A 26,795-nucleotide genomic window follows, 5' to 3' on the forward strand; every position below is an offset into this window, starting at 1 on the left:
AGCAAGGACCAGTTCATGAGGAAGTCTGTTTACCTTTCCAAATCCATCCAGCTGATTCTGCTCAATCTCTTGCCAGAAATCCACATGAACACTGGAAAATCAGTTCGGGTCACAGTTGCCTGGCTGTATGTGCCCTGGCTGTGACTTTTATTCAGACTAAACCAGTACTTAGAAACTGCAGGCCTCAGGTGTGCTGAGGTGCAGTCCCAGGATCCAAGCTCCATCTGGATGGCTCTCTAGGTGGCAAGGTACTTTTGGCTACCTGTCCCAATACATAAAAGGCTATGGAGTTTGGTGCAATCAGAGCTTCTCTCAGGAAGCCTCAGAAACACACAAGGATGCATATAGCACTTCAAAACACGGTATATCTTCATTCAGAGGTAATTGCTTTCACATTTTTTGAAAGAGTATTTTGCTGCATTAGCTGTATCTGAGATGCTCATTTAGCCTATAGCTGGGTTAAGAACTTGAACACTCATTTACTCTGGGGAACAAGTTACAGCTTGTGTGCTGGCTGCAGTTACTGCCTTGTGGATGCTCTGAGAGCGTGCAACACCTAGAAATTACCCTTTCTCCAAATTCTTACTTTGGTGTAAAGGACTGTAGAATATGGACTGGTCCAAGAAGCAGTTTCTTCACTGTTATTTTTACTAGGATATTTCACTGTATGTTTGGAAGGTGTCACACTTAAGCCATAGTTTGGCATTTCCTGCCAAACAAAATTTTGATTCTCTTTTGTTGTCACATAACCCATAATAAACAAAAAGTGTACACGATAAGCTATGAAGATTGCCATTGGTCTGCTTTCTGCCCTCAGATGAGTTTAGAGGAGTTCAGATGTGTCTCTGTTGATGCAAAGGACATAATTTTTCTATTGCCCAACAGAAATCTGTGCTTTTGAGGCATAAGGATCCTTCTGTCTCCAGACCACAGGACTGTAATCAGTCCTAAAATGAACATCTTAATACCTACTGATAAGAGATCATTGATTTCTTGCATCATAAATTAGACTGAGGTGTATAATAAGAGGTATATGATTCTACAGTTATTTCTACCCTACTGGAAGCACTGAAACATGAAAACACACCTCTGTGTTATATCATCAAATCTACAAGAACAGACTTTCTCTAGAAGGTAGAGCCACAACATTTAACAGAGGAAGGCACTATGGAACAAAAGACAACATATGTTCAATAACCTTTTACTGTTCAGCCAATATCTTACCAATTTTCTTGTATTTGGGTTCTGAAACATCAGCACAACTCTCTATGGAGCCTAAAAATGCTGAAAGAAAAAAAAAAGGTGATATTAAGTGACAGAAATGGAATCCAGTTTGTCATTTTTAAGTGTCCATTGTGGAAACTAATTTTAACTTTTTAAAGTAGAAGGAGATGCTAGCAGTTTCAATTCAGCTATTTCAGAACTGCATGAGTCCAATATATTAAACATGAATGTGAATAGTCTCATATTATTTTACAATACTGAAGTTTGAATTGGGCTTCAGATTATTATTTTTTTTTTTTGCCACTAATCAAACATTTTTGCAGTTCTTGCTGTTAAAAAGGGAATAGTTCAACTAAAGTTCAACTAATGCTTGATAAGCTACAGATATACTGAAAACAAAATTAAAATTTTCACATGGATGACAAAAAAAAGGGGGAAGAAATATAACACACTTAATGTTATGTTAGAGGACAACAGATTCTGCAAATTATGACGAATGTGCTGGGGTGAGATTTTACTTCCAGCCCATAGAGGGTAAACAAAGTCAGAGGAAGCACATCTGTTTATGTCAGTGAAGAACTATAGGAGGAATATACTGAGGCTGCTTTTAAAATCAAAGTACCCTAATGCATATTTGGAATCCAAACACTACAGACTTTCAAGCTCTCACCATTTTTTACTTACTTCTTTTGTGACATTTCTGCATCTTTACATCAGTAAATATCTCAGTGTTTTCAGCAGTCATTTCATCCAAAATAAGGCTCCCTGCTAAAAAGGTGAAATATTGCAAATGTCAACCTTTGTTCTCCTAGAAATATTCCAGGAGGAGGTAAAAGGAAAAGAAAGATACCAGCAGAAAGCAAACATGCTCCAAATAAAAGATGGAAACCAAAAATCATGCAGTAAAACATATCCAAATCTATACAATTTAGAAAGCCCTCAGAACTCTGGCCAAAGACTCTCTCACTGTGTGACATTAATCTACTGTGGCAAATTCAGTGGCTACTAAAACACAAGTACTTCTCAATGCTCTAATGACAAGCAAAGGATTAAACATCACAGCTGATTCACAGATATATTTTTTGTGTGATCTCAGTATTACTGAAGTTACTTGCTCATTTTGTGTATGAAAATGATTAGTTCCTTTAGATGTAGAGTAAAAGGTTCTGAACCATTTATATATGTTGTGTTGTAAGAGCTGTGAAGTTATCTATACCAGTCTTCTACAGGCAAAGACATAAATACTCATACTGTATCTCATTTCCTCTAAGATAAATATGAATATTGCCATTTGGTGTAACCAACCCCTCAAATTCTAAACACAACAGGGAGCAGAAAAAACCATTTAAAGCCGCATAGGTTTCTTGTAGCCAGAATTAATTGTCCTAGTTATGGTATTACCTTTAGTAAGTTATTCCAAAATACTTTCCCCAAGTGTAAAAGAGGATGTGCAGATATTGTGTGAATCTTTTTCGATCTACAGATTTCCCAGCAGCCACACATTAAATATATACTCTAAAATAGCAAACAGCTGCACCGCAGCCAAAACAATGATTTTGTACAACAAGCCAAGTGATTATCCCTGGTTAAGCACTGATATGAAGAAATCCTTTACTACATGTATGTTATACCATCACTGCTTTGATCAGGGAGAGAAGTAAAATCTGACACGCCTTCTCAGGCAACTTTGTGCATCCTGGACAGAAACAAGGGTGCATGAACTGCATTTGTATGCATGATATTTCCTCTTGGTGGCTCAGGCTTCTTGAATACATGTCAATATGTGTCAATTGCTCAGAATAAGTCTGATGGTGCTTGAGAGCCTATATAGCACTAGGCAGTCAAGCAGTAAATACGCTATTGCTTTGATGAGGTGACCTGCAACTTGGTCAGAGATACAACTGCTCTCTTTGAGAAAATCCTTCAAAATACAGAAAATCCTTGGAGTTTTTCAGGACACAATTCCCAGGTGGAAGAAGGAGGGAGGTGAAAGAGGATACCAGGTGACAGAAACCCTACTGGTATTCTGATTGTGGAGATGAGGAACAATGTAAGATGTTAGGTAGAACACTGTCATGGAGAAAATTAATTTTATTCACATAAATCTTACCAAAACTATCTTCCACTTGCTTCTCCTGCTGATCTTTGAGCACATATTCTGCTAATTCAGCTACCAAAAAAAGAAAAAAAGGAACACAGTAACATCATAGTAAATTGCACAGCAAAACTATTGTAGGTTTACTTCATTAACAGAATTCTCCAGTATAAGTGAAATTAAAGAGTTAAAATAATTTTTTCTTGTAAATCGTTGCTCAGGAAACAAAGAACATGAGAAAGAAGAAGTGGAGACAGGAAGTGTTAAGCAGAAGGATCCATTAATAGAGAGATTTTCCCCTGACAACCACAAACTGTTGCGCATGTTTCCTCACAACTCACAGGTTTAGGTACCACGTAGTGGTAACAACTTACTATGCATGAGGACACTTGAATATATGCCACCACTTTAGAGCAAAAGTAGAATTTGTAAGAAATAGATATATCAAGTAAGTAGAAAATAATGACCATGTTGACACCAAGCACTTAAAAAAAAAGTTTTCATACCTATTCTAGCATAAGCTTCTCTGGCATTGGAAGAGGGATACAACTCATCCCCATTTTCATCATTTTCCACTGTACACAGGAAATCCATACTATTCAACTGATCATAGTTGCTGGCATCAATTTCAGAATCTAGAATGAGAAAGGAGTTAGCATTGGGTTCAATGGATACCATAGCCAAAGAAAAATAACAGAAAGCAGGACATGCAGAAAAGGCAGATTTAGTGCTTCAGCATACAGCTTTGGCTTTTTGGTACATGTTGGCTACCTAAGAACAGAACTGAACTCTCAGTAAACTTAGTTACCCAGAAATCAACACTTTTGTTAAACTCTGAGGATCCACCTCTCCTAGTAAATAAAAATGTTTCAGAACCCATTCCATGACACTATGGCCTATAGACATGGCCTGGACTCATCCATACTATTAAACCTCTTTAGTCTTCAGTATGTGGTGATACCATTCAAATTCCCTCTTCAGGGTATTTCTGGGTCCATGCTAGCCACAGCTCTGCAGCTAGAAATTGCCTGGGAAAATACCAGTTGGCCAAGACAAAAAGCATGTCGAACTATATTAGCACCTTAACAATGGAGATGTCCTACTTTCCATAACCTGGGCAATGTCTTGACACTGCTTAATTTATCCATGTCTTCTCAGACAATGGGAAGGCTCAGAAGTATTCAAATCAATGAAACATCTTTGGTGTAGTAAGAGTTAGTCCTTTATCCCTATTTCAACCTACTTTCAGTCCCTGAGCAAGTGAGGCCATGGCAGTGCAGAAAAACTCCTGCAGAGATGTTAGTAATAGAAGTTGAGAGAGCAAAACTCAAACTGGAAAATAATTAATTACGTAGATGATTCCAGATTCTGGTGCTCAGTTTTGCATTGGTTTGCACATGCACCTGCTGACACTGGTCACTCAGGAAAGCAACAAGGATGTGAAATGATATCACTCTAATTTGGTAACTTTTTATGCCTATGTGACACATAACTATAGACTTCATATCTGGTATACACTAACTTGTGTTCTTCTTTTATTGCCACTCTCAACCCATAGTCCAGCTCATTTTTTCAAATAAGCTCAGCTATTGCTCCACAACACAGTCAGCAGCATAGACACACTCTCATACCTTTATGCCAACAAACTCAGGAAGAATAGAACATTCCATAATGCCCACACCAGGTCAGGAGCAGAATTTGAAAACCAAAGCCAACCTTCCAACCTGCTTAGCTGTAGCAACTTGTATGTAAGGAACTGCCACCTTTCCACCCTGGTCTTTCTGCTTTCTCCGTCACAGAATAAAGAAATTATTGGTTTGTGCTCTCAAAAGCTGTAAAACAGCATCTGCTAATGCACATCTATTGTGTTGGTGCCTTAGGATCTCAGCTGGAAATGAAATGAAATAGTTTGCTTGCAGTTAGCTTGCTGGCTTGGCTTCCTATTATCATAGAAAGGGATCTTTAAAGATCACGGTTTAACTTTTAGGTCGTCCTCTGTGGAACTATGAGTTGGACTAAAGGATCCTTGTGGGTCCCTTCCAATTGGAATATTGTATGATTCTATGATCACCCAGTTCCAACCCTTGCCATGGGCAGGGATACCTCCCACTGGCCTTGAACACTGCCAGGGATGGGGCATCCACAGCTTCTCTGTGCCTCACTACCAGTGCCTCACTACCCTCATATGAAGATATAATTTCTTCATTATATCTAATCTATATCTACTCTCTTCTAGTTTAAAACTGTTTCCCCTTGTTGCATAACTACACACACTGGCAAAGAGTCTCTACCGATCTTTCTTGTAGGCTCCCTTTATATTTTGGAAGGCTGCTATAAGGTCTCCCCAGAGCCTTCTCTTCTCTAGGCTAAAAAATAGCCCTCAGATCATCTTTGTCACCCTCCTCTGGACCCACTAACAGTCCTGTGTTTTACTTGTGCTGGGGACACCAGATCTGAACACAGTACTCCAGGTGGGATCTCACAAGGGTGGAGCAAAGGTGGAGAATCCCCTCCCTCAACCTTCTGGCCACACTTTTTTGATGCAGCCCAAGATTCGATTGACTTTCTGGGCTGCAAGTACACATTGCTAGCTCAAGTGAAGTTTTTAATCCACCAATACTCCCAAGTATCTCTCCACAGGGAAGCTCTCCATCCATTCATCCCCCAGTCTGTACTGATGGTTGAAATCGCCCCAGCTGGGGTGCAGCACCTTGTGCTTGGCTTTAAATACATGGTAATTTATGGAAGGAGTCCCTATTTTATATATAGATAGTCACAAAGTTATCATATTGTAAAACCAAGTGTCTGTTGCATTTAGTCCAGCCACCATGATAACTGCCATTAGATGGCTACTTAATCCAGAGGAGATGGCAATGAATTACAGCATGACAGCTAAACTATTCAAGGGCTTTTTAGTGTATTACTAACCTGCAAACAAGTCACCCTCTTCATTTCCAGATGGCTTAGGGTCTAAGAGAGTAAACAGATGCACTGGATCGATGTCACTGTGCAGCAAATCAAGATAGCCATTTTCACACACCAATGCTGAATCCATGATTTGTCTCTTGCTGTCTGAAATCAAATCACAATACAATTAGCTATGATAAAAGTCAACACTTCTGTCAACCAGAATTACAAGTCTGCTGCTGTGGCTTTCTGTTGACCACAAGGCATTAAAATCTTAATGCTGTGGAACTGGTACTGATAAAAAAACCCTGAGTTGAGTTTTAACCCTGAATTACTTAAAATCCAGTTTGCAGTGAGACCTTTCAATTTTTTACCCAAATCAGGGGAGTGGGATACTGCAGTCTGACCATCTGGGCCTAAAGCTCCTGGGAATAAATTATAACTTCTGTAAATTCATCAGTATATAAGTGGTGCAAGCACAGACTCAGCAGGTACTGGGGGAATGAGAAGACTGCTGTGAAGATGATGAAAGAAGAATCCCATTCTGTACTGGTATGACAATTTCTTCTTAGGGCCAGCAGCTTCTGTCTGGGATGCTATATCCCAGTTCCTGAGACCTGCAGGTAGCACTAGGAGACATCTCCTCAGCACAGCAAAGAACAGTAAAAGATTGAACAGCTGCTTCATAGAATTCTTCCCTAGACCTTATGGCTGATTGTGTATGGTCAACTTGAGAATTCACTTCTGGTAACAGGGCATTCACTGCAACTGTGGAATTTACCACAGTTATTTTAAAATCCATTTTCTTTCCAAACTTACCAATATCTGTTGGCACCAGACAAAAAATTATTCATACTACATACATCTCCAGAACTCATGTGAGTACTTACTCATGAGCTAAGAATTGCTATAGTGTTTCAGAGTACCACACAGAACCCAGACAATTCTCACTGCTCTAACATGCTCCCTGCTGCAGCCACCAGTGTTTATATGGGCTAAGAACTGCTTAGGTTGCTGCAGCTATATTTTTTGATAAAGTTTCTCTCTTCCTCCACTTCATTTTCTTCTATTACTTCCAATTACTGCAGGAGGCACCAGAATAAATTCAAACACTCCTGGATATTCCGTAAGTAGTGTAATAACTGTACATGTTGATTATTCATCATCTTTATCAAACTATTTCCAAAACAAATATTGGCTTTTCAGTATTTACAGATCCTTGATATGAATGCTACCTGGGCTGATGATCCCAGTCATTAACTCCACCATAATACCCAGATGCCAATGTGAAATGGACAACGGGCAAATTTTCCAGTCGGTATTCTGTTAAAATGGCCACAAACTGCAACCATGCGAAGCTTCAGATTGGCATCAACAACCATGTTTTGCAATGAAGGATACTTATAATACATCTCTCAAATATTCTGCCATTAGCAGAATGCCACTGATGTCCCTGGTTGCACACATCTACTTTGCCAAGGTGGCAAATGTGGAGCAACCTGCTGGACCATCAAGCCTACCTGCAACAGCAAAAATAAATGCAGCTCTGACAAAAGGAAGCAGGCAGACCTAGTCACACTGCCACCATCTGCTTTGTTATGAACTTATCCTAATTCCTCTCACAGCCCTGTGTGGGGTTGTCCCTTTGTAGAGCTTGGAATTTGACCTCTCTGCATCCTGCCAGAGAAGACATCAGAATCTAGAGCCAAACCTTAGGACGGGCAGTGGACATAGTGAGGCCCCACTTGTAGGAGTGACCTACAGTAAGGTAGTTCCCCTTTTTCATGTTGTGTGGCCTCGTTATGTTACCAACATCACAAAATTTTGATGTTATTGCCTGCCCTGCTATAAACGGAAAGCAGAAGTTGACAAACCTTTGTGAGAACCAGGAATGTGGGAAATTTTCAATTTGCTGCTGTATTTTACATTGCCATGTTCTGTGTTGAATTAACAGAAGATCTAAACACAGTCAGGCCTTTCAGAATACCAGGTTTCCACACTGTGAATAACGCTGTTGAAGCATTACCTCTGATTCAATGTGATTTTGGGGTTAGAGACAGAGAACTAATTAGCAGAAGCTCGTAAGTTACATGGTCCTGGGTGACCTGCTCCAGGTGGCCCTGCCTGAGTAGCAGGGTTGGAGCAGATGACCTCCAGAGATCCTCTCCAACCTTAACCATTCTGTGATCCTGTGAAGCTGTAAAGGGAATGCAAGACAAACAAATTCATTACTCCTTCCAAGTTCAGCAATTAGTAAAGTGCTTGATTACAGCAGCTGAAGAAAAGGGTAAGTCCTATGGATAAAGACTACATAGACCTTCTTAGTCTTCATGGAAATTGAAAGTTTTATTTAACTCATAATCATAAGAGCTTTTGTTATTTTAAAGCTTTCTTTCTATGCCATTTCCATGTGATTAAATATATAAGTAATGCACAATATTTTGCATTACAAGGTCAAGGAGTCAGGAAGCAGCCAAGAGGAATTCTAGAGATTTCCACCAGCTAGACAGGTGAAAATTAAAAACTAAGAGGTACTATAACCCAGCAGCACAGGAATGAGAAAAAGGTAGCCTTCTACCTAGGGAAGAATGAAGACTGCTACTCTTTTAAAAATGAAAAACTTAAATATTTCTCTTTTTTGCTTCTGTTTACCTTTTTTTTTTTTTTTTCCTTCATTGCATTGGGCTTGACATAAATGTACACACAGCTGCCTTTCTATTGACTACACTGGATTTTGGATGCTGTAATTTTTTTCTTTAGCTGAACCAAGAAATTCTTATTAGCAGCTGTGCTGCTGTGTTAAAATGATGGTGGGACCACTAGTAGCACTTTGTCCAAGGCTGCAGGGAAAAAGAAAGGAGTTTAGGAAAGATTTCTACATAACGGGAGTGACAGAGGCAAACGGGATTGTGCCCCAGGGACAGGGAGTGTTTGGCTGCAGGTTGGAACTAAAGCACAGAAAACGAAACCTGACATTACTAAGCATGTTTACAACAGCAATTGCTTTCCCATTGCTTCCCCTTTTTTTTCTCACTGCATCCTACTGAATCCAGCAGCCCACTGTCTGAGACCACAGGGGAATATGTTCTCTATCTTTCAGACACTTTCTTGGTTGTTTCCTACACAATTCTAATTTAGCTTACTGATAATACAGTCCCTTTGGGGTGCCATGCAATGCTGCCAAAATGTGTATATGGCACACTTTCACATCACAGGACTAAAAAGTGTCACTGTAGTCCCTGTGAATTGAGGTTTGAGCATCGTAGTCCCTGTGTTAGAGCTGTGACTGCTGCTCTCAGTCAGCTCTTGGGGGAACAACAGAGACCTTGCATCACCTGGGATGCCAGTGCTCTCATTTGCGGTCAGCATCTGTGCACAAAGTGGAAGTACTGGGTGGAGTTAGACAGGAAGAACTTCCCAATGTATTTCCAGGCCTTTCAGAAAGTTCAATCCTTTGTTGCATGGACCCTTGTTAAAACTATTTTTTGTGTCTTTAAATATTGAAGTGAAACCTCCTTCCCGCAGCAGTCTATATATACACTCCAGCTCCATCATTATATGCAACAGACCCGTGTTCCCTTTGCATTACCTCTACAATGATTCAGCACATAGCTGTTACAGAAGGGTTTCTACACAGGATACACTTGTGTTAATGCTGTATTCTGCTCATACAGCACAATATGATTCATTTGCAAGACTCTTGGTGGTTTTTGTTCAGTGCTATTTCAGAGCACAAGCAAAACCATAAGAATTAACAATGCTGGAAAAGTAGTAAAAGAAATAGTGAGCATCGCCACACTAGGACAAAGAATCCAGTTGAAGAAGCAGTAGGTGTTCACTTAAACACAGACAAATCTTGAGAGTTAGATGGGGCATTTTAGATTTCAAAAGATAAAGGGAATGATTGTGATTTATCATTTGGCCCCAATAATTTGACACCAAATAATGAATTCTGCTACTAACTAAAACCAAATGGTAATTAAGAGAAAGGAGAAGGTTTATACAAAGGCAATAATGTCAAGTTTTCTCCAAAAAGGTGGTAGATACTTCTGAAGAGATTGTTAGGGGGGTTCCTTTCCCTAACTCTGTTGACAGCTGAACTAACGGGTAAGAAAGCATTCTTCCCACGAGTATAGACATTAAGAAAAAATAATAATAATAAAAAAGTAATTTCAGGAACAGAGGAAACCCCCCTGCAATTTAATTTTTATACTAGTTCAGGAAGCTGAGGGTAATTCCTAGCAGGACAGTAGTAGTGCCAGGTAAATCACACATTTCATAACTGGAGGATGACATAACATTACTACTCCAAATCTTAGGTTACAGAAAGATGAGAGAGTGGGACTGTCATAAAGACAGGAGGTTAAAACAAAATCACACAAATATTACTTTAAAAATGTTATTATGTGCTACACTTAGGATGAATCTGAGTTAAGCAAGGTGACAGAAAAAATAAGCACTATCGAACTATCTAAATATACATTTCAGTGAAACACTGTTACTTAGAGCTAAAAGCTCAATAACATCAGCCACAACTTTCAAGACTTTTTTCTTTTTTTCTTTTAACAACTTTCTCCTGATCTGCTCTATTTCTCTGCACCCCTTGAGGGTTACTGTGCCTGTGTGGTCCATAACCCACAACAGAAACCAGCAGGCAGGGTCATGGTTCCTGGGTTTTGCTCCACGTGGTGTTTTGGGGTGATGCTCTCTGGGATATGGGCAGGTCATCAGCAGCACAAGTCCCCTCCATGCTACAATAGCTGTCTCTCCTCTCCCCATGTCCATCGCCAGCAATTCCTCTGCTCCACAAGCAACAGCTTTTTCTTTCAGAGAAGGTCTGATCTTAAACTGTGGATATCAGTGCTCAAACTATATTTAGCTTTGAGAGTTTGGGTTTCTGTTTCAGATCTGTGAAAAAGCTATGTCTGAAAGCATGTTCATCTTTTCCTGTTGTATGACATGATTTAATAAAAGACACTACTTTTACCTACAGAATGTACTTGGCCCATGCAGTATTGTTACTTTCCATGGGTTTTATAGTCTGAAATGAAAGAATACAGGTGATGCCAGAAAAAAAAAAAAAAAAAAAAAAAAAAAAAAAAAAAAAAAAAAACAGCACTATATCCTGTCTTATTCCCCTTTGTCTCCTTTAGGTGAGTTTAAAGAAGTTAGAAAAGTGTAAATATTAAGTAGAAGGATTTTCTGCCTTTCAATGAACTTTGCTGTATGGTGACCAATACAAATTAAAAACAAAACCCAACCAGACAAAAAACAAAAGTCCTGCCTGGGAGATAGCCCAAAGCAGGCAGACTGATCATGCGCTGTCCTGCAGGTGCCATAGGTGGGAAAATATTCAAGAGCAGAATCTGCCTTCTGAAGCCAGCATTGCCTCTGGAGTCACAGCTGTGCTCATCTTGCCCACCTCAGCAGCGAGGTGATATAAAGTGGTACAGTAGACACCTTGCCTTCTTTTGTCAGACCAACTACCTTTGCATTCAGAGACTTTTTTCAAGACAGAACCTCAGCCCTCCTAAATCAGAAAATTTTCCTGCCAGAGCTCTAAGACTGGAAACAAGCCATATTTTACTAATGCTCCACAGTTTCACTTTCAATACAAGCAAAATCTGTACAAAGAACAAGTGCATTCCTCTCAAAATCTGAAAGAAATTATAACAAGCTTTCAAGCAATTAACAGGGCTGGGCACAAAACAAAATCGCAAACAAAATGAAAAGTCTCCAAAACTTCACCCACTCAAATGCAGACTTCATCCCACAAATACTTCAGGACCAGATACTGACACACCGCTGTTACCAATACTCACAGCATCTATAAGATAGATTTACCATGACAAAAGCACAGCATTCAAGAATTGAGGAAAAACTGACCTTAGGAAAGCAGACGGTTCCTGTTCCTTCACTCCGGATTCAGCACCAGAAAAACAGGAGAACTGCTGTCACTGTTTAGGGCTCACAGAAAGTAACAGCAGAAAGGAGGAAATGAGCCAGGCCAGTCACAGCAGAAATGCTAGAGGCTTAAGGGGAATTCCAAAGAGGAAAACTAAGAAGAAGCTCCCTTCTGGCAGCCCCTGTAGAATAAACGTGGGTAACCTGTCGCTAGCCACAGTTAAGAAGAGCCTGTGCTTCTTACTCCATAGGAGCGGAATGATTTATTTGGATGGAAATTGGATGGGTGTCAATGGTAACAATTTTCAGTGCCCTTCAGAATGCTCTTTGTGGTTTTATTCTGGTTCAAACCTGTCCTAAAGTCACGCTGTTAAACAGTCCATCAGTAAGAATAAAGCAAGCAGCATGCAAACACTCTTACCTTGCAGCTTCGTGTGCTCAAACAAAAATGAAAGTACCTTTCACACATTCATAAGCTCTGCCAACTCAGAATTGCTTTGCTCTCTTCTGCAAGTGTTTTTTGCCATTGGTCCAAAATGACGTACAATATTCTGTGAAATGTAAAGCTTGTCTGGCTTACATATGCTGTTCAGAGTTTGCTGGTATCAACATGCGGCAGACAACATTTATTCATTTAATGAATCTCAGACTGAGTCACACCTTTGCAGTGCCTATTTGGCTTAAGACACCTCCTTTTGAAAGCCAACTTACCTAATGAGTGTTCCTACCATGATACTTACAGCTGCTTCTGTGTGTCTCTGCAACCCAGTTTTCCTACTATTTTGTTGTTGTTGTTTTTACTATGCATAGACCTACACAAATTAGAAAATACTTATGATTCTATTCTCAAATGATCAAATATTTCTTCTAGTATTATTCCACCATCAACAGTTTATAACAAAATTCCGAAGTATGAAGAGGGAAGGAAGTGGGATTTGACGAAGTCAATGTCTTCCTAGACTCGTGAGGTAAAATTTTGATCAGCCACTTGGTAACACTGGATTCTGCACAAGGCAGCATGTCCTACAAACAAAGTGGCTGTTGACCTAAGCTTTCTCCCTTTGCAGAGGAGCTCCACTTCCACCAGCTTCCATGGAAACATGCTCACAAGAGGTGATGTTTCCTTCCTGGGAGCAGCTGATCATAACACAAATTTTGCATGGAATACCCCGACAACAGATAATTGTTAACCCTGTTCACAGCACAACGCCACAAGTTATAAGCTCCTTTACCAACCCTGCAGCCAGATTTCTTTATCAGCTTCTGAGTCTGTAATCCCATGAGGTAAGCGATTTACTTCATGGATGACAGTTTGGGGAACAAAAGAGTTCAGCTGTTTACTGTGACTCCAGTTCACACAAACTACAGTAAGCAGTGGTTGTCCACTTTTTGCACAACAACCACAGCTGATTAGAAACAGCAGAAATGAATGGATGGAGCAAATCAGAATACTGTTTCATCTAGTGGACTAGTCTATAATGATGGTCTTAGACTGTAAAGCAGACTGGAAAACAGGAGGCTATGAGAGCCAAGAACTAACTGGCTGAACTCCTCAGATGACCATCATCTTCTGTGCTTCAGTTTTTGCTGATTCAAAACAAAGAAACACTGCCCTACGGCAAAAGGAACAAGCAGAATATACCAATAGGTATTGAAAGCACCACAAAACTGATGTCAATGATGCACTTTGCAAGAGAAGGACAGCTGGGGCTTTCTCACCCAGAAATTTTAAACATCCTTTTCAAGTAAGAGAAACATCTGCAAAACTACTAAGTAGTAGTAGATAAACCTGATGGTATCAGTCTGTTCCTGACCCTAGCTGACTTTGCAGAGTGAAACGGTCATTGAACATGTCTGAAAGTGAACAAATTGGAAAAGGAAAGTTAAAAAAAAATTTGCTTCAGGGGAAGGCTAATACAGTTTGAGCCTCTTTGCGATAAATTTGTCTTTGAAACCACTTTTTTTAAGTTCATCTCCATACTACAAAATCTAGAGAACAGTGACAACGATTGAACATGTGATGGAGGAAGACTAATGCTTCTTCTGATGCACTCTGGTTTCCCTCTGTTGTGTCTCAAATTCAAGCTTTATGAGAGAGGCACAGAGCCAGGCACAACAGCATCAAGCTCTTTGAATGGAGATTTCAGTTCCTACCATTACAAAAATGAGGAGTGGCTATCTTTATGTACACATCACGGATGTAATTAAAAACAGAAAACAAACTCTATATACCCTCAGTTTAAGTGTCACTAGCTATGATATTCTACATTTAAATATAATTTGTTGGCATTAATTTGACTGTAAGAACAGCACTAAGGTCTTCTGGTTAAGTATTTTTCCTCTCATGAATTATCTTAAGTTTTTCATTAGCACTTCTTCTTGTACTTTCAGCAATACCATGAGAAATAATGCCCAATGCTGTATTTTAGGAGAGAAAAAAGTTTGCACCCACAATGACGTCCGAAGTCCTTCCATCAGATTTACAGGATTATCTGGGTATTCTATTAAGTATTCTTTTATTCTCTTTTCTGAGTTGCTTGGTTTCATAAAAGTACATCTTAATACTATGATTTAAGCTGGGGTTCTGTTGTTTCACATAAAATGGACCATGTTAGGATTGTCCCAGAACTACTCCTGTTCTTCATTACATACAACATTAATTTGTTGTATGTAAATTACATACATTATAAGGTCTCAATTTTTATGTCGCCTACTGCCCACTAAGAATCTCAGATTTCTTGAACCCAGCTTCATAAGTCTTTAAGTGCTTCCTGTCCTTAAGTTTGCAGAAGTCTGTTATAGACATTGTAATTTTTGTGCTTATAGACACCTGGAACTTGCAACAGAGTGCATTCCCCCCAGTACACGCTTGACAAATATAAGGGATTTCCCCACATCAGTTGTCAGGATGAACAAATCATCAAGAACAAATGCTGCTCAGACTATCAATGGCTAGGATGTCAGCTGAGAAAAATTGATCTTAGCATAGTCTCCTTAATCTATTTTGCATTTTGTGTTCTGCAAAAGATGGCAAAGAATAAGTCTTATTATGGCGTGACTATGTAAAGGGATATATGGGTGCTACCCCAAATGGGTGGATCTGCTTTAGCTGCTGTTGAATTACATTCTTTGCTTTTCTCTTCCTTACCTGCTGTCCATAGTGCAAAGTGCATCTCCACTGATGCACTTTGCACTATGTCACAATACAATCTCAATATGCAATAAACAAAAGTAAATCTTTAACAATGCAAAAAAGAAAAAGCTGATTTACCAGACATGTGCTTGGTTCCTGTTGGCTCATTATCTATGATGTTTTGAGGTCTACTGCCACAGAGGTTTAAACAAGAGTGGGGAATCAAAGTGTTCCAATACATGTCCCATTTCTCCACAAATGTCAGAGAAATCTTCCTTGCAAGGTCCTCTCTGTCTTTTTCATGGAGCAAGGCCTGATGGTACTCCTTGGATATCACATGTTCTTTCAGCATGAGGTTAAGCAATGCATGGTCATCAGAAGCTGTAGCACCTGAAAGAATCTTCCTTATTCTAGGCAGGATCTCCTTAAAAAGATTCATACTTGCAGCTGAGGATGCTTGAAGGAGGTCTGAGCAAAACCTGAACTGCTTCAATTAAAAGTAAAAAAATAAATAAATAATCTACTCAGTCAGCATGAAAAAGATGAAGTGAAAAAAAAAATGGTCAGAGACTTTGGCTTGCAGTAGCAGAGGTGTTTCCTCATTTCATTAAGCCTTTAAATAACATTTCCAAGAACAAATAGCTTCTTCATGAAATGACAAAACATCACAAATCTTCCAAGCATTCAATTCATAAAAGAATTTTCAAAATCAGCAACCTGATCAACTCAAAAAAATAACTAAAAAACATTTTTTCTATTAAAAAACGACTGTTACAGCTGTATCTTTTTCTCCCAGCAGAGCTGGAATGTAGATGCACTAGTGGACCCAGCTAGGTCACTGCTAAATCAGAACAGTACCAAAAGCTTCAGCACAAAACATATCCTCTGCAAGAGGTGTAGGTTTAAAACTCAGAGACTTCAACATAGGATTAGAGATTCAGTTGTGAATTAATTTTGCTTTCACAAAAGTCAAACAAGTTAGAACCAGGGTAAAAGCTCTGAGGTAGAAAATTATTCCAAATCTGGCTCTGGTTTCTGCCACATCTGAAGTTATGAGATTGAAAAAAGTAATTAGAAAAATTGGTCACAAGTACTATATATTCTTATTCAAAGGTAAGATACTTATATTCCAAGGGGTGAATACTTTAAATTAAATTCCTTAAAGAGAAGTTTTAAAGTCCCCCAGTTCAAAAGAGCACCAAATCTTCCATAACAGTAACTCCAAATCTGCTACCACCTGACCCCTCACCTCAGCTCAAAACTAGGAAGAAATCTTTTTTAAAACTAGCTTTTTGAGTAATTTCTTGCTCTTCAAGAATAGGCAGTGTCTAATTAGAATGCTTCTAAAATTCACAAAATGTCTGACAATGGAAGGAGCCTCAGGGTCCATCCGCTCTCCCCTGCCCCAGCAGGGCCAACCTGAGCAGGGGGCCCAGGCCCATGCCAAGGTGGCTTCGGGAGATCTCCAACGAGAAAACTCTTTGACTCTGTGGGCAACCTGTGCCAGGCTCTAGCACCGGCACAGCACAGAAGTGCCTCCTGGTGTTCAGAGGGAGCCTTCTGTGCTCCAGTTTCTGCCCACTGCCTCTGGGCCTGGCCCTGGGCACCACTGAGCAGAGCCTGGCTCTGTCCTCTGAGTACCCTGCCTTCAGGGATTTGTAGGCATCTGTGAGATCCCCCTGAGCCTCCTCTTCTCCAGGCTGAGCGGGCCCTGCTTGCACAGCCTCTCCTCACAGGAGAGATGCTCTGGTCCCTCCATCATCATTGTGGCCCTACATTGGACTCTGTCCAGTATGTCCAGGTCTCTCTCATACTGGGAGGCTTAGCACAGGACCCAGGACTCCAGGTGTGGCCTCAGCAGTGCTGAGCAGAGGGGAAGGCTTGCCTCCCTCCACCTACAGGCTATACTTTGCCTAATGCAGCCAAGAACACCATAGTAAGTGCTTAACAGTGATTCTACTTTCTACTCAAAAGTTTCTACTTACTGATCTATATGGCATGTTGCAGCATCTTATGTTTGGGAGCTGTTTATGTTTAGGGAGGTGTTTTAGCATAGAAGACAGCAGTGGGTAAATAAACAATTACCCATTACTTTTCAGTTTACAACTTTTTTTTTCCTTTTTGAAAAACAAACAAACAAACAACAATGACAAACACAACAACAAAAACTTTGTTTTTAAATATCTGATGTTGGAGCAGAACATACAGCTTTAAAATGCATACTGGGGCAAAATTTGTAAGGCTGTTTGGGGGCTTACAGATGGATGGGAATCTTTAACATCCAGTCTGCTACATGGCTGCCTAAACAAGCCTATAGGCTAAGTATGGGATTAAGATTGAAATATCTAACTACTTTTCTTATTATTTGCTTCTCAGTTTTACTACCTTGACTATTTCCATGATTTCTTTTCACCATCAGACACATTTCAAAGTGGAGCAATAATTCTACCTAGTTAGAAACAACACACTGACGGGAATTTGCTAATCTTTATAAAAGTTTGAAGTACACAACTGAAAACTCTGGTTTTCAGTTATAATGTCATGTTCTTTCCAAATGTTCATGTTTATGTTCAGTATCAGGAAATACATGCAAAACATAAGAAAAATAAGGAACCTCATTATCTAGCAGTACAATTGTGACCTGCAGTGCAGGTAGGTATCAAGTTTTACTGTAACTATTTAAATGGCAACCAAGACAAGCAAATTATTTTACTATATTTAATTATTATATTTTCCTTAGGGGAAAGTAAATCCCTTCAATTTCTTTTTTTTTTTTTTTTTTTTTTTTTTTTCAGGCATGTTTTACTCATGCCAAATAATGGTTTTTTAAATGTATTTTCCTTTAAAGTTGCTGCCTACATTGATTCAAAACAGGAGAGAACATTAGTTCTGTTGAAGTATAAATAGTAAGACGGCCCTCTCTGCTTGGAGTAGTGCTGAAAAATAGTTTCCTTACTTTTATCAACATAAAGCTGCGCTGAATAAGATGCCTCCACATGTACATTATCATGAGTGGAGCACACATGGAAGGCAGATGAAAGCCTGCCTTGCAGAAAGTTGGAAACTGCTTGCTATTAGAGCAAACGAGAATGAGTTTACCACAGTTTGGTAAACACAGTCCAATCGCTTTTTAAATTCAGACAGGCTTGGTGCAGTGATTACGTCCCTGGGGAGCCTGTTCCAGTGCGCAACCCCCCACTCGGTGAAGAACCTCTTCCTGATGTCCAGCCTAAACTTCCCCTGCCTCAGCTTAACACCGTTCCCATGGGTCCTGTCACTGGTGTTTTCAGAGAATAGGTCACCTGCCTCTCCACTCCCCGTCGCGAGGAAGTTGTAGACCGCGATGAGGTTCCCCCTCAGCCTCCTCTTCTCCAGGCTGAACAGGCCCAGTGCCCCCAGCCACTCCTCATACGTCTTCCCCTCTAGGCCCTTCACCATGTTCGTCGCCCTCCTCTGGACACTCTCCAACAGTTTAATGTCCTTCTAGTACTGTGGTGCCCAGAACTGCACACAGTACTTGAGGTGAGGCCGCACCAGCGCAGAGTAGAGCGGGACAATCACCTCCCTTGACCTACTAGCGATGCCGTGCTTGATGCACCCCAGGATACAGTTGGCCCTCCTGGCTGCCAGGGCACACTGCTGGCTCATATTCAACTTGCTGTCAACCACAACCCCCAGATCCCTCTCTGCAGGGCTGCTCTCCAGCGTTTTGTTGCCCAGTCTGTACGTATAGCCAGGGTTGCCCCATCCCAGGTGCAGGACCCAGCACTTGCCTTTGTTAAACTTCATGTGCTTGGTTATTGCCCAGCTCTCCAATCTGTCCAGATCTCTCTGCAAGGCCTTTCCACCCTCATCAGAATCCGTAACTCCTCCAAGTTTGGTGTCATTGGCAAATTTGCTCAAAACACCTTCTAGTCCTACATCCAGATCATTTGTAAGGACATTTATAAAGGCCCTAAAATGGAGCCTTGAGGGACCCCACTAGTGACTATCCGCCAGCCAGATGTGGCCCCATTAACCACAACCCTTTGAGAAACACAGTAACACAGGGATGCCAGATTTCATTTTGTGGGCAAACGAGGAACTTGCATCCATGAGATAGTTTCCTCCAGATGTAGAAAAGCATGGAAATATCTTGTGATGCTTAATCACTATTACCACTTATGCATGAGGAAAGTAGATTTTCTGTGTTTCAAACATTAAACAGTTTCCACCCGCAAATGTACCCAGGGAACATCCTGCACAAAGAGGAGACTATAGGCTTTTCAACACAAATACATTTTTTTTTCCTGTTATACTTAGATTTGGGACAGATCCAAAGTGGGATTGCCTTCACACAGGTGTGAGTGTATAAGGATCTCAATCGATCCCTGTGTTTTACTCTTGCTATGTGTTTTCAGGATTCCCGGGTTTTCCAAAAATATATCCAAGATCATTTGTTGGGATGCATTTTTTATACAGCTGTCCCCAGCTTTGCTGGGCTACCGGCAAAGATATCAAGTACTAGAAGAACTCTGCCTTTGACTTTAAAAACTTTGACTTGTAGCTGTAAGCAAAATGAGCAGCAGGGGATTACAGTTACATGTTACATTAAGCCTTGAAAGCTTCACTTGACTTCTAGCACTGCTAATTTTCTATTTTGAAAAAATAAAATAAAATAAAATAAAATAAAATAAAATAAAATAAAATAAAATAAAATAAAATATTTCTGCTTTTGTTTTTGCATTTGTAAAATTAAAAAATTCTCTTACTACCTTGACACCAGGTAAAATCTACTAAGGCTCGTGAGATACCCAGATGCCAGGTACTGAAGGCCGTACCCTTGCCTACACTAGTACACTTTCAGCTGTATTACTGTCCCTGGGAAGACAGAGAAATTAATTGCCAACATTTTACTATGGTTATTTGGATTTCAAAATTAGCTGTAGACTACTATTTACTTAGAAGTGATACTTCCTCTCGATGCAGAGAAATCAAAAGCACGACTTCTCCTTTTTAAGTAACTTTCCTCTTTAAAATGTATCATAGCACAAACAATGTGTGTGAAAAAGAGAACTAAGTCAGAACGTGCATTTTTACTATTTACTGCTAATGTTGCCACTGTTTAGCACCTTCTGTAGCTAAGGCAGAGCACTAGATTTCTTCTCCTTTTGACTTCAAGAGAAGACTACCACAATCATCCTTAAAAAGAGATACAGAGGCTATGCAGAATCCCATACCTAAATAGATAAGTGTGTCAGTTAAAGATAATTCTTAAAACAAGAAGGGAAGCTGTGCCACTGAATACACACATTCATCTGTGAAGCAAAGAAATGAAATGCTGATGCCAGTATACTACACAACTTGAATCATTACAATCAGAAAACATGGAAATTTGCTGAATAGACTTTTCAGTCCATGAAAAATTGTTCAAGCAACAGTATATTAGTGCTATGATTAGCCTGGAAAAATAGGGTTTCCCCCCCAAAATGTGGTATTGAATCCACTTTATGGCCAGTGACATAGCTGACTGGAAAACCAGAAACAACAGCTCACTCAACATTAAGGGTATTTTCAAGGAATTAACACATAACGTAGTATCCACTGAAATCAATCGGGTCTTTGCGGCAACATCCATGAGCATTAGAGAATGCTGCCCTTAGTGAATGTCTACATATCAGCATCCCCCCTAACTTTGTTGCATTTTACAATGCTGGACCATGGAAATTTGCCTTGGGTAAATATTAGAATGGAGATGTCTGTTACCAATGTACTTTTTTTTTTTTTTTTTTTTTTTTTTTTTTTTTTTTTTTTTTGTGATGTGTACATAACCAGGATTTCCTAAGCAATTCTGTGTAAAGTCCTTCAGCAACTTTCTACACTGATGCCTCTAGTATTACCCACCATATTGCTTCCCAAACACTATGAAGAGCCTCAGTACTGCAGTATGAAGCCTACAGGTGAGATACATAGAGCCCAAGGTGACACACTACAACACTGCTGGTCATACTGGCTATTTCCCCAGAATATATTTGTCTCAGTTGAGGTTAGAAACTCAAAAGGTAGGGAATTTCCAGTCTAGCAAGTGAAAAAAAAAAAAAAAAAAAAATTAGGACTGCAAATATTTGTGATCATTCAAAATCTCCCAGGACTTGACAAGCATTCTCAGAAAACTGATGGAGCAAGGCAGGCTGAACAAAAGAACTGTTAGATGGCTGCTTGACAACATCCTAATTGACTTTACCTTTGAAAGGTATTCCTTAAGAAATGTTTTTTAACTAGTCTGGGATACCCAATTTTGCTGCCAGTCTACCATAAATGTTCAGTGGAATTCCACTGCTTCCTGTAAAATATTAAAGTTAAAAAACTCATAGCCCTCACACTTTTAGCTTCACAGCATAAATAACAACAAATTTGCCAACCTGGCCTTTGCAGGCCAGATATTTTGTGTCAAGAGGACACTGCTACCACAAGGCTCTCTTCACGGAGAATTAAGCAGATACGTATGAAGACATTAAACTGTTTACAGCAGCAAGGTATCATTTTTCATACATCCTCTCTGTATTGAGAGGCAGACATCTAAACTGATCATTCCACTGCTTTCTACCTCACCTAAAATCACAGTGATTCATTACTTTCACTGGCACTAGAATGTGTGGAATTTCTCAGAAGAACTGCAACAACTGAAAACTAAATTAACAAAAATTTGTTGGTGTTCAAAACAAGCACTGCTCACTGACAAGCATGCTATTATCCTACCACACTATTTTCACCAGCACGCTGGACCTCTGTGATCTAAATTTAAACAGATTCTGTTCCTGTTCCAAGCGATCTGTTCTACCTGGGAGTAGCTCCATAGCTGATAGCAGAGGGGCTCTATTTTTCATGGACTTCTTCATGTCCTTAGACAAGGGACCAGCAAAGTTGAATGTGGGAATGTCCTAATGGGGTCATCAGTCTTAGATGCCTAACGGCTTGCTCACTTGTAAAACACCAGAAAGTTGTACGGGAAGGGAATACAGTGCCAGGGAATGCACCATTTCCAGTGCCAGGGAATGGACAGGAAGGGAATACAGTGCCAGGGAATGCACCATTTTAGGCTTTCTCAAGCAACAGTTTTCCTCCCATCTTCATGTAACACTGAGAAGCAGCTTATCTCTAGGTTTCAATACATAATTGTTCACAGTGCAAAGAACAGAGACATTTAGACAGACTTGTTGAGAAAGAATCAGAACTAGTTTATGGAAACAAATACAAAGGAGATTTTAGGTCATCTTCTGAATTTATGAAAAAAATATTGCAGTTACATTACACAATTGTTTATGAAAAACTGTCCAGATACTCTTTAATTTGTGGTGTACCTGAGCATAGTTTTTCTTACATTGGTAGTCTGTTTCAGTGACATTTCATTTGTTTTAAATGCTACCTGATGTTTGTTCCTAGCTATATGACCCCACCTCTTGCACAAACACAGCAGAAATGAATGAATTACTTCCACCAATCCTGCCCACATGCTCAAGGAGGGTCAGCAGAGCTTTCCACACTTGCCTTGCAGAAACAGTTACACAGTGGGAAACATTCCTGAAATGACTTGTACTTATTCTCTGGAAAATGTTACAGAACTATCTTGTTTTCCACTGAAGCATAGTTGCTGAGGATTTCATCGCAATTAAGAATAACTGCACAAGTCCCATTGAAATATGTTATTTTCACCTGGAAGAGAAGAGGTGAAGAGAAGACAAGAAGTTTCAGCAGACTACCAACAAACATTTCCATAGGAGCAGCATGGCCACAACAGTTAGCAAGGAAAAATTGTGACACTTCTCAGGGTGAGGAAGCCATCACTGTATAGGCAGAGGTACAGACCCGATAGTCTTAGGAAAAGAAGGTAGCACCTGTCACACACAGGAAAAGTAATACCTTAAAGAAAAGGCATTTCACCAGAAAGCCATGGAGTGTGAAGGGTTTTCACTAGCAGTTGGCTGCAGCTGCATGCTCTGCAAGCATGCCGTGAGCACCAGGACCTGCAGCAGCATCCAGCTGCTCCCTGGCCTACAGACTGAGGGAGAGACAGAAAGGAGGTCTTACTCCTTCTCTCGATTTTCAAGAGGTCTGCAAGTTTTATGTAAATGCACAGATCTCTTGCCCATAGTTTTAAGACAGACAGGGCACAAGAGCACTCATCTTGTTAAAGAACTCTGTCATTTATCTATGAGAGTAATTACAAAAATTGATGAAAGAGGAAAAAAAAATATCCCGTATAAATGTAAATATGTAAAAAGAAATGTATATCCATCACTTGGACTTCACATAATTAGTCCAGTACACTGGAGCACGTGACAAAAATTGTAATTCCCCTTACACTAAAATAAAATATAGCAAGAATGGGAAACAGACTACAAATGCAAACCCAAACCAACAAGGAAAAGGACATGTGCAAAACCACAGCTCTGTGTCAAGTTTCAAAATTATGGAGAAGAGAAATCTGGGCAAAAACACTACACTGGCAGTTGAAGAAATCATGTATTTTAGGGGCTTCCCTGCAGTATTTCTGCACACACTAGACACAAAAGATACTAAAATATGCATCAGTCACAGTACCTCTATCTTTAGTCATTTGTATACATGTAAAATTGCCTTTACCATGACTTTTATTTCAGTAGCTGTGCAGTTTTTCTTGCAACTGCAGCCAGCAATTGTGATGATTGTAGGCACGGTCACACAGCCTTCTAAAGGAGCTTCACAATCCATGTTTCTGCAGCCCTGTAATGGAACCTTTGGGCTGCTCAGCTGCGGGGACAGGGAGCTTTCAAATCCTTCTGTTGAAGCTGTTTTACCCTGCACAGAGGATGAAAACAGACAGTTAGTGTATTCTGAAGAAACAACCCAAAGGTTTGTGTTCTTGTCCTTCTTCCAGGGTTTATTTTAATACCTTTATTTGGTGATTATTTACAGATTTTTATTTATGTATTTATTTTGATCACGAATTCAAGCACATCCACAGGAGGAACAGATGCTTCAGCCTCCAGTTTGAGAGTCATGCAGAACAGTTTTCATAAGAACAGCCTTAAGCTTCCTCTTCTCCCAAGCCAGCAGGCTGAGGTTTGTAACCTTACATGTGGCAGAAAGAACTGGAGTCTCTTCCTAAGCACAGATTCCATTGAAAAAAAGGCTCCTAGGCCACTTAAAAGACAGACATGTACTGTGCTTTCGGTTCTGCCAAAAGAGATTAGACCCCGACCCTCAGGAGAGGTTCAGAATTGTGTACTGGATATAGGGCAAGTTATCTACAGTAGCATCTGGTGCATCTTAAAAAGAACATGCAAGTCAATGTGCTGGGCCCTGTTCCAAGATGCTTTATGTTTCTGAGGCTTATAGATCCAGATACCTGAAAAAAGCAACAATCCTGAGTACCTACATGTCTTCATATGATTCAGGCCTATAGAAACAGTATGGGTTCCTCAGACATCTTTTTTGGTGTCTTTGTTTCCTTGTCTTTGTTTCCTTGTACCCTCCTGTCAAAGATACCAATTTAGAATAAGTAAGAACAAATGCAAGCAGACCTAGCAAAAAACACTTAGCCACAGTGTCTACAACAAAAGATGAAGTAGACTTTGCCTTTGAAAGCTGTGGTTAAAGAACAAGGTCCAACATGGGCCTTGGGGATCTGAACAGGACTATCAGATACTGCTATCAGCAAGGAGAAAGCACCTTACAGCTTTTGTAAGTATTTTCACCTTTTACAGAGAAAGCAGTAAAAGCAACAGTACTGTCATTTTTTTCTACTAACCTTCTGTTGAACTCAGTTTCTCAACTCTTTGATTACCTTTAGGGACTTTTTTTTTTTTTTTTTTTTTTTAATAGGTTTAGATTATTTTTACTCAGCAAGCCTACAGAGGACTGGCTCAAGTCAGCAGAAGTTAGATGCTTCTGTGAGTATGTACAGGCCTTTTACATTTATATAGGGAAGGAGGCAGTCAAACTCGAGCATCACTTCTGGTGAAATCAGAAGACTGCGATTCTGTGACATGAATCCGATCCCTGCTTACTGCAATGGATCTGTGAAGTCACATCAAACTTTTGATAGTTCCTTATTTCTGAAGTTCCCAAACTGAAAAATGAAATGATTTGCAGAAGTGACAAGTACCAGGAACTACAGCTGAGAATGTCTGAAGGTTTGAATGTATAAAGGGATGTATAAAGCTAAGCACACTAAGTAGTCTGCATCCCAAGTGCTGGGGAGCAATGCACCCTGACCTAGAAGACAGCTGATGGTTTTGCTTTGTTATGCCTTTGTTTTTGCTCTTTATATGTGACTACAGCATAGTCCAACCAGGAAAAGATACTGGAGTAAACTTGTTAATAATGCAAAACATTTTGTCTCCTGGGTAACTGCACCAGAGATTCCTACAGCTTGAGTTATGTAAGGCCTAAAGCTGCATGGTGATATAGAGAATAAACTGAACTATTTAATAAAAACATATATATATATATATTTTTTTTTCTCTCACTGAAAGCAACATAGACACTCTTGATCTCTACTCTGAGAACATTGCTAGGTATCACCCAACTGAAAGACGCTATTCTGATCTGTCATGCAACTGCTGTGTGTTCTATTAATACAGAACTACCAGTTACAATTAAGGTATGTACAACCAAAAAATCCCACAGAAATTGGTGTGGGGGCCAAAACAGGAAATTGGCTTTTACAAATTAATTAAAAGACAACACTATTAGAAATTTAATATTTAAAAATATTTAATATTTTCTGTAATTTGGCCCATCTCCTTAAAATTTGAGCATTTTATGGAACCCCATCAAAGCCCATAGGTGTATCTAATGCAAGCGAGCTAAAAGTTATTATTGAATTAACAATATTTCAAAGTATTCTGTTCCTCTGAATATAAAACTGTAACTGATATACTTAAATCACAGCAACTCTGATTGAGACATTCAAAATATCCTTGGTACAATTTAAAGGGCAAGTCTCTGAAACCATGCCAGTGTAGATTCCAGGAAATACTCCAAAGAGAAAGAGAAAATCAGCTGACTTCAGTTAACTGAGTCAACAAAGCGCTGCACTAAACTTAGAAGATGTTCTATTTATTGTACGTGAAAGGAGTTGAGACAGTGAGATGCATAGAAGTTGTATAGCACTGATAATGCTCTACAATAGGAAGGCAATTATTTGTCCTGGGGTGATGAGTGTCCATAACCTTCTGTGTAAAGGCAAGTACACAGAAACAACTGGCAGTTTTGAAATATTTTATGCTATAGATCTTAGCAATTAGGTGAATTCTTAATATATTTCAAAAGTGGTTAAGGTTTGCCTGTATAAAAATCTGTCTCCCCTCAAAACCAAACCACAATTCATAATTTATCATAACTGAATCTTCAATGTGTGTTATTTGAGGATTTACGGTACCTTTACTGTGTTACTAATATTTCCACAGTTCAAATCATTTGTATTTTAATAAAAATCATTGTAAAATGTTGGGAATTGGATAGTTTCTCCTGTGAAGTACTAGAAAACACAGAAAACTTCTAATGAAC

General features: G+C 39.6%; 1 protein-coding gene across 4 annotated transcripts in view; it reads right to left on the reverse strand.

Annotated features, from left to right (window-relative positions):
* CIITA (class II major histocompatibility complex transactivator) overlaps positions 1-23,968 on the reverse strand; it is a 44,848-nt gene extending 20,880 nt beyond the window's left edge. For 2 of the 4 annotated variants that reach the window (XM_082772685.1, XM_082772684.1), the window contains exons 1-7: positions 23,886-23,966; positions 15,402-15,750; positions 6,248-6,391; positions 3,826-3,954; positions 3,335-3,394; positions 1,909-1,992; positions 1,225-1,284 (exon numbers count right to left, since the gene is read on the reverse strand). In XM_082772685.1, coding sequence (XP_082628811.1) covers positions 1,225-1,284; positions 1,909-1,992; positions 3,335-3,394; positions 3,826-3,954; positions 6,248-6,391; positions 15,402-15,750; positions 23,886-23,888 — 829 coding nt within the window. In that variant the 5' untranslated portion in view covers positions 23,889-23,966. Of the gene's footprint in view, positions 1-1,224; positions 1,285-1,908; positions 1,993-3,334; positions 3,395-3,825; positions 3,955-6,247; positions 6,392-12,112; positions 12,191-15,401; positions 15,751-23,885 lie in introns of those variants that run through there. The other 2 variants (XM_082772686.1, XM_082772687.1) reach the window with 2 other exon arrangements.
* Positions 23,969-26,795: the final 2,827 nt, after the last annotated feature.

This window comes from Aythya marila (genome assembly GCF_965140915.1).
Source record: "Aythya marila genome assembly, chromosome: 15".
NCBI lineage: Eukaryota > Metazoa > Chordata > Aves > Anseriformes > Anatidae > Aythya > Aythya marila.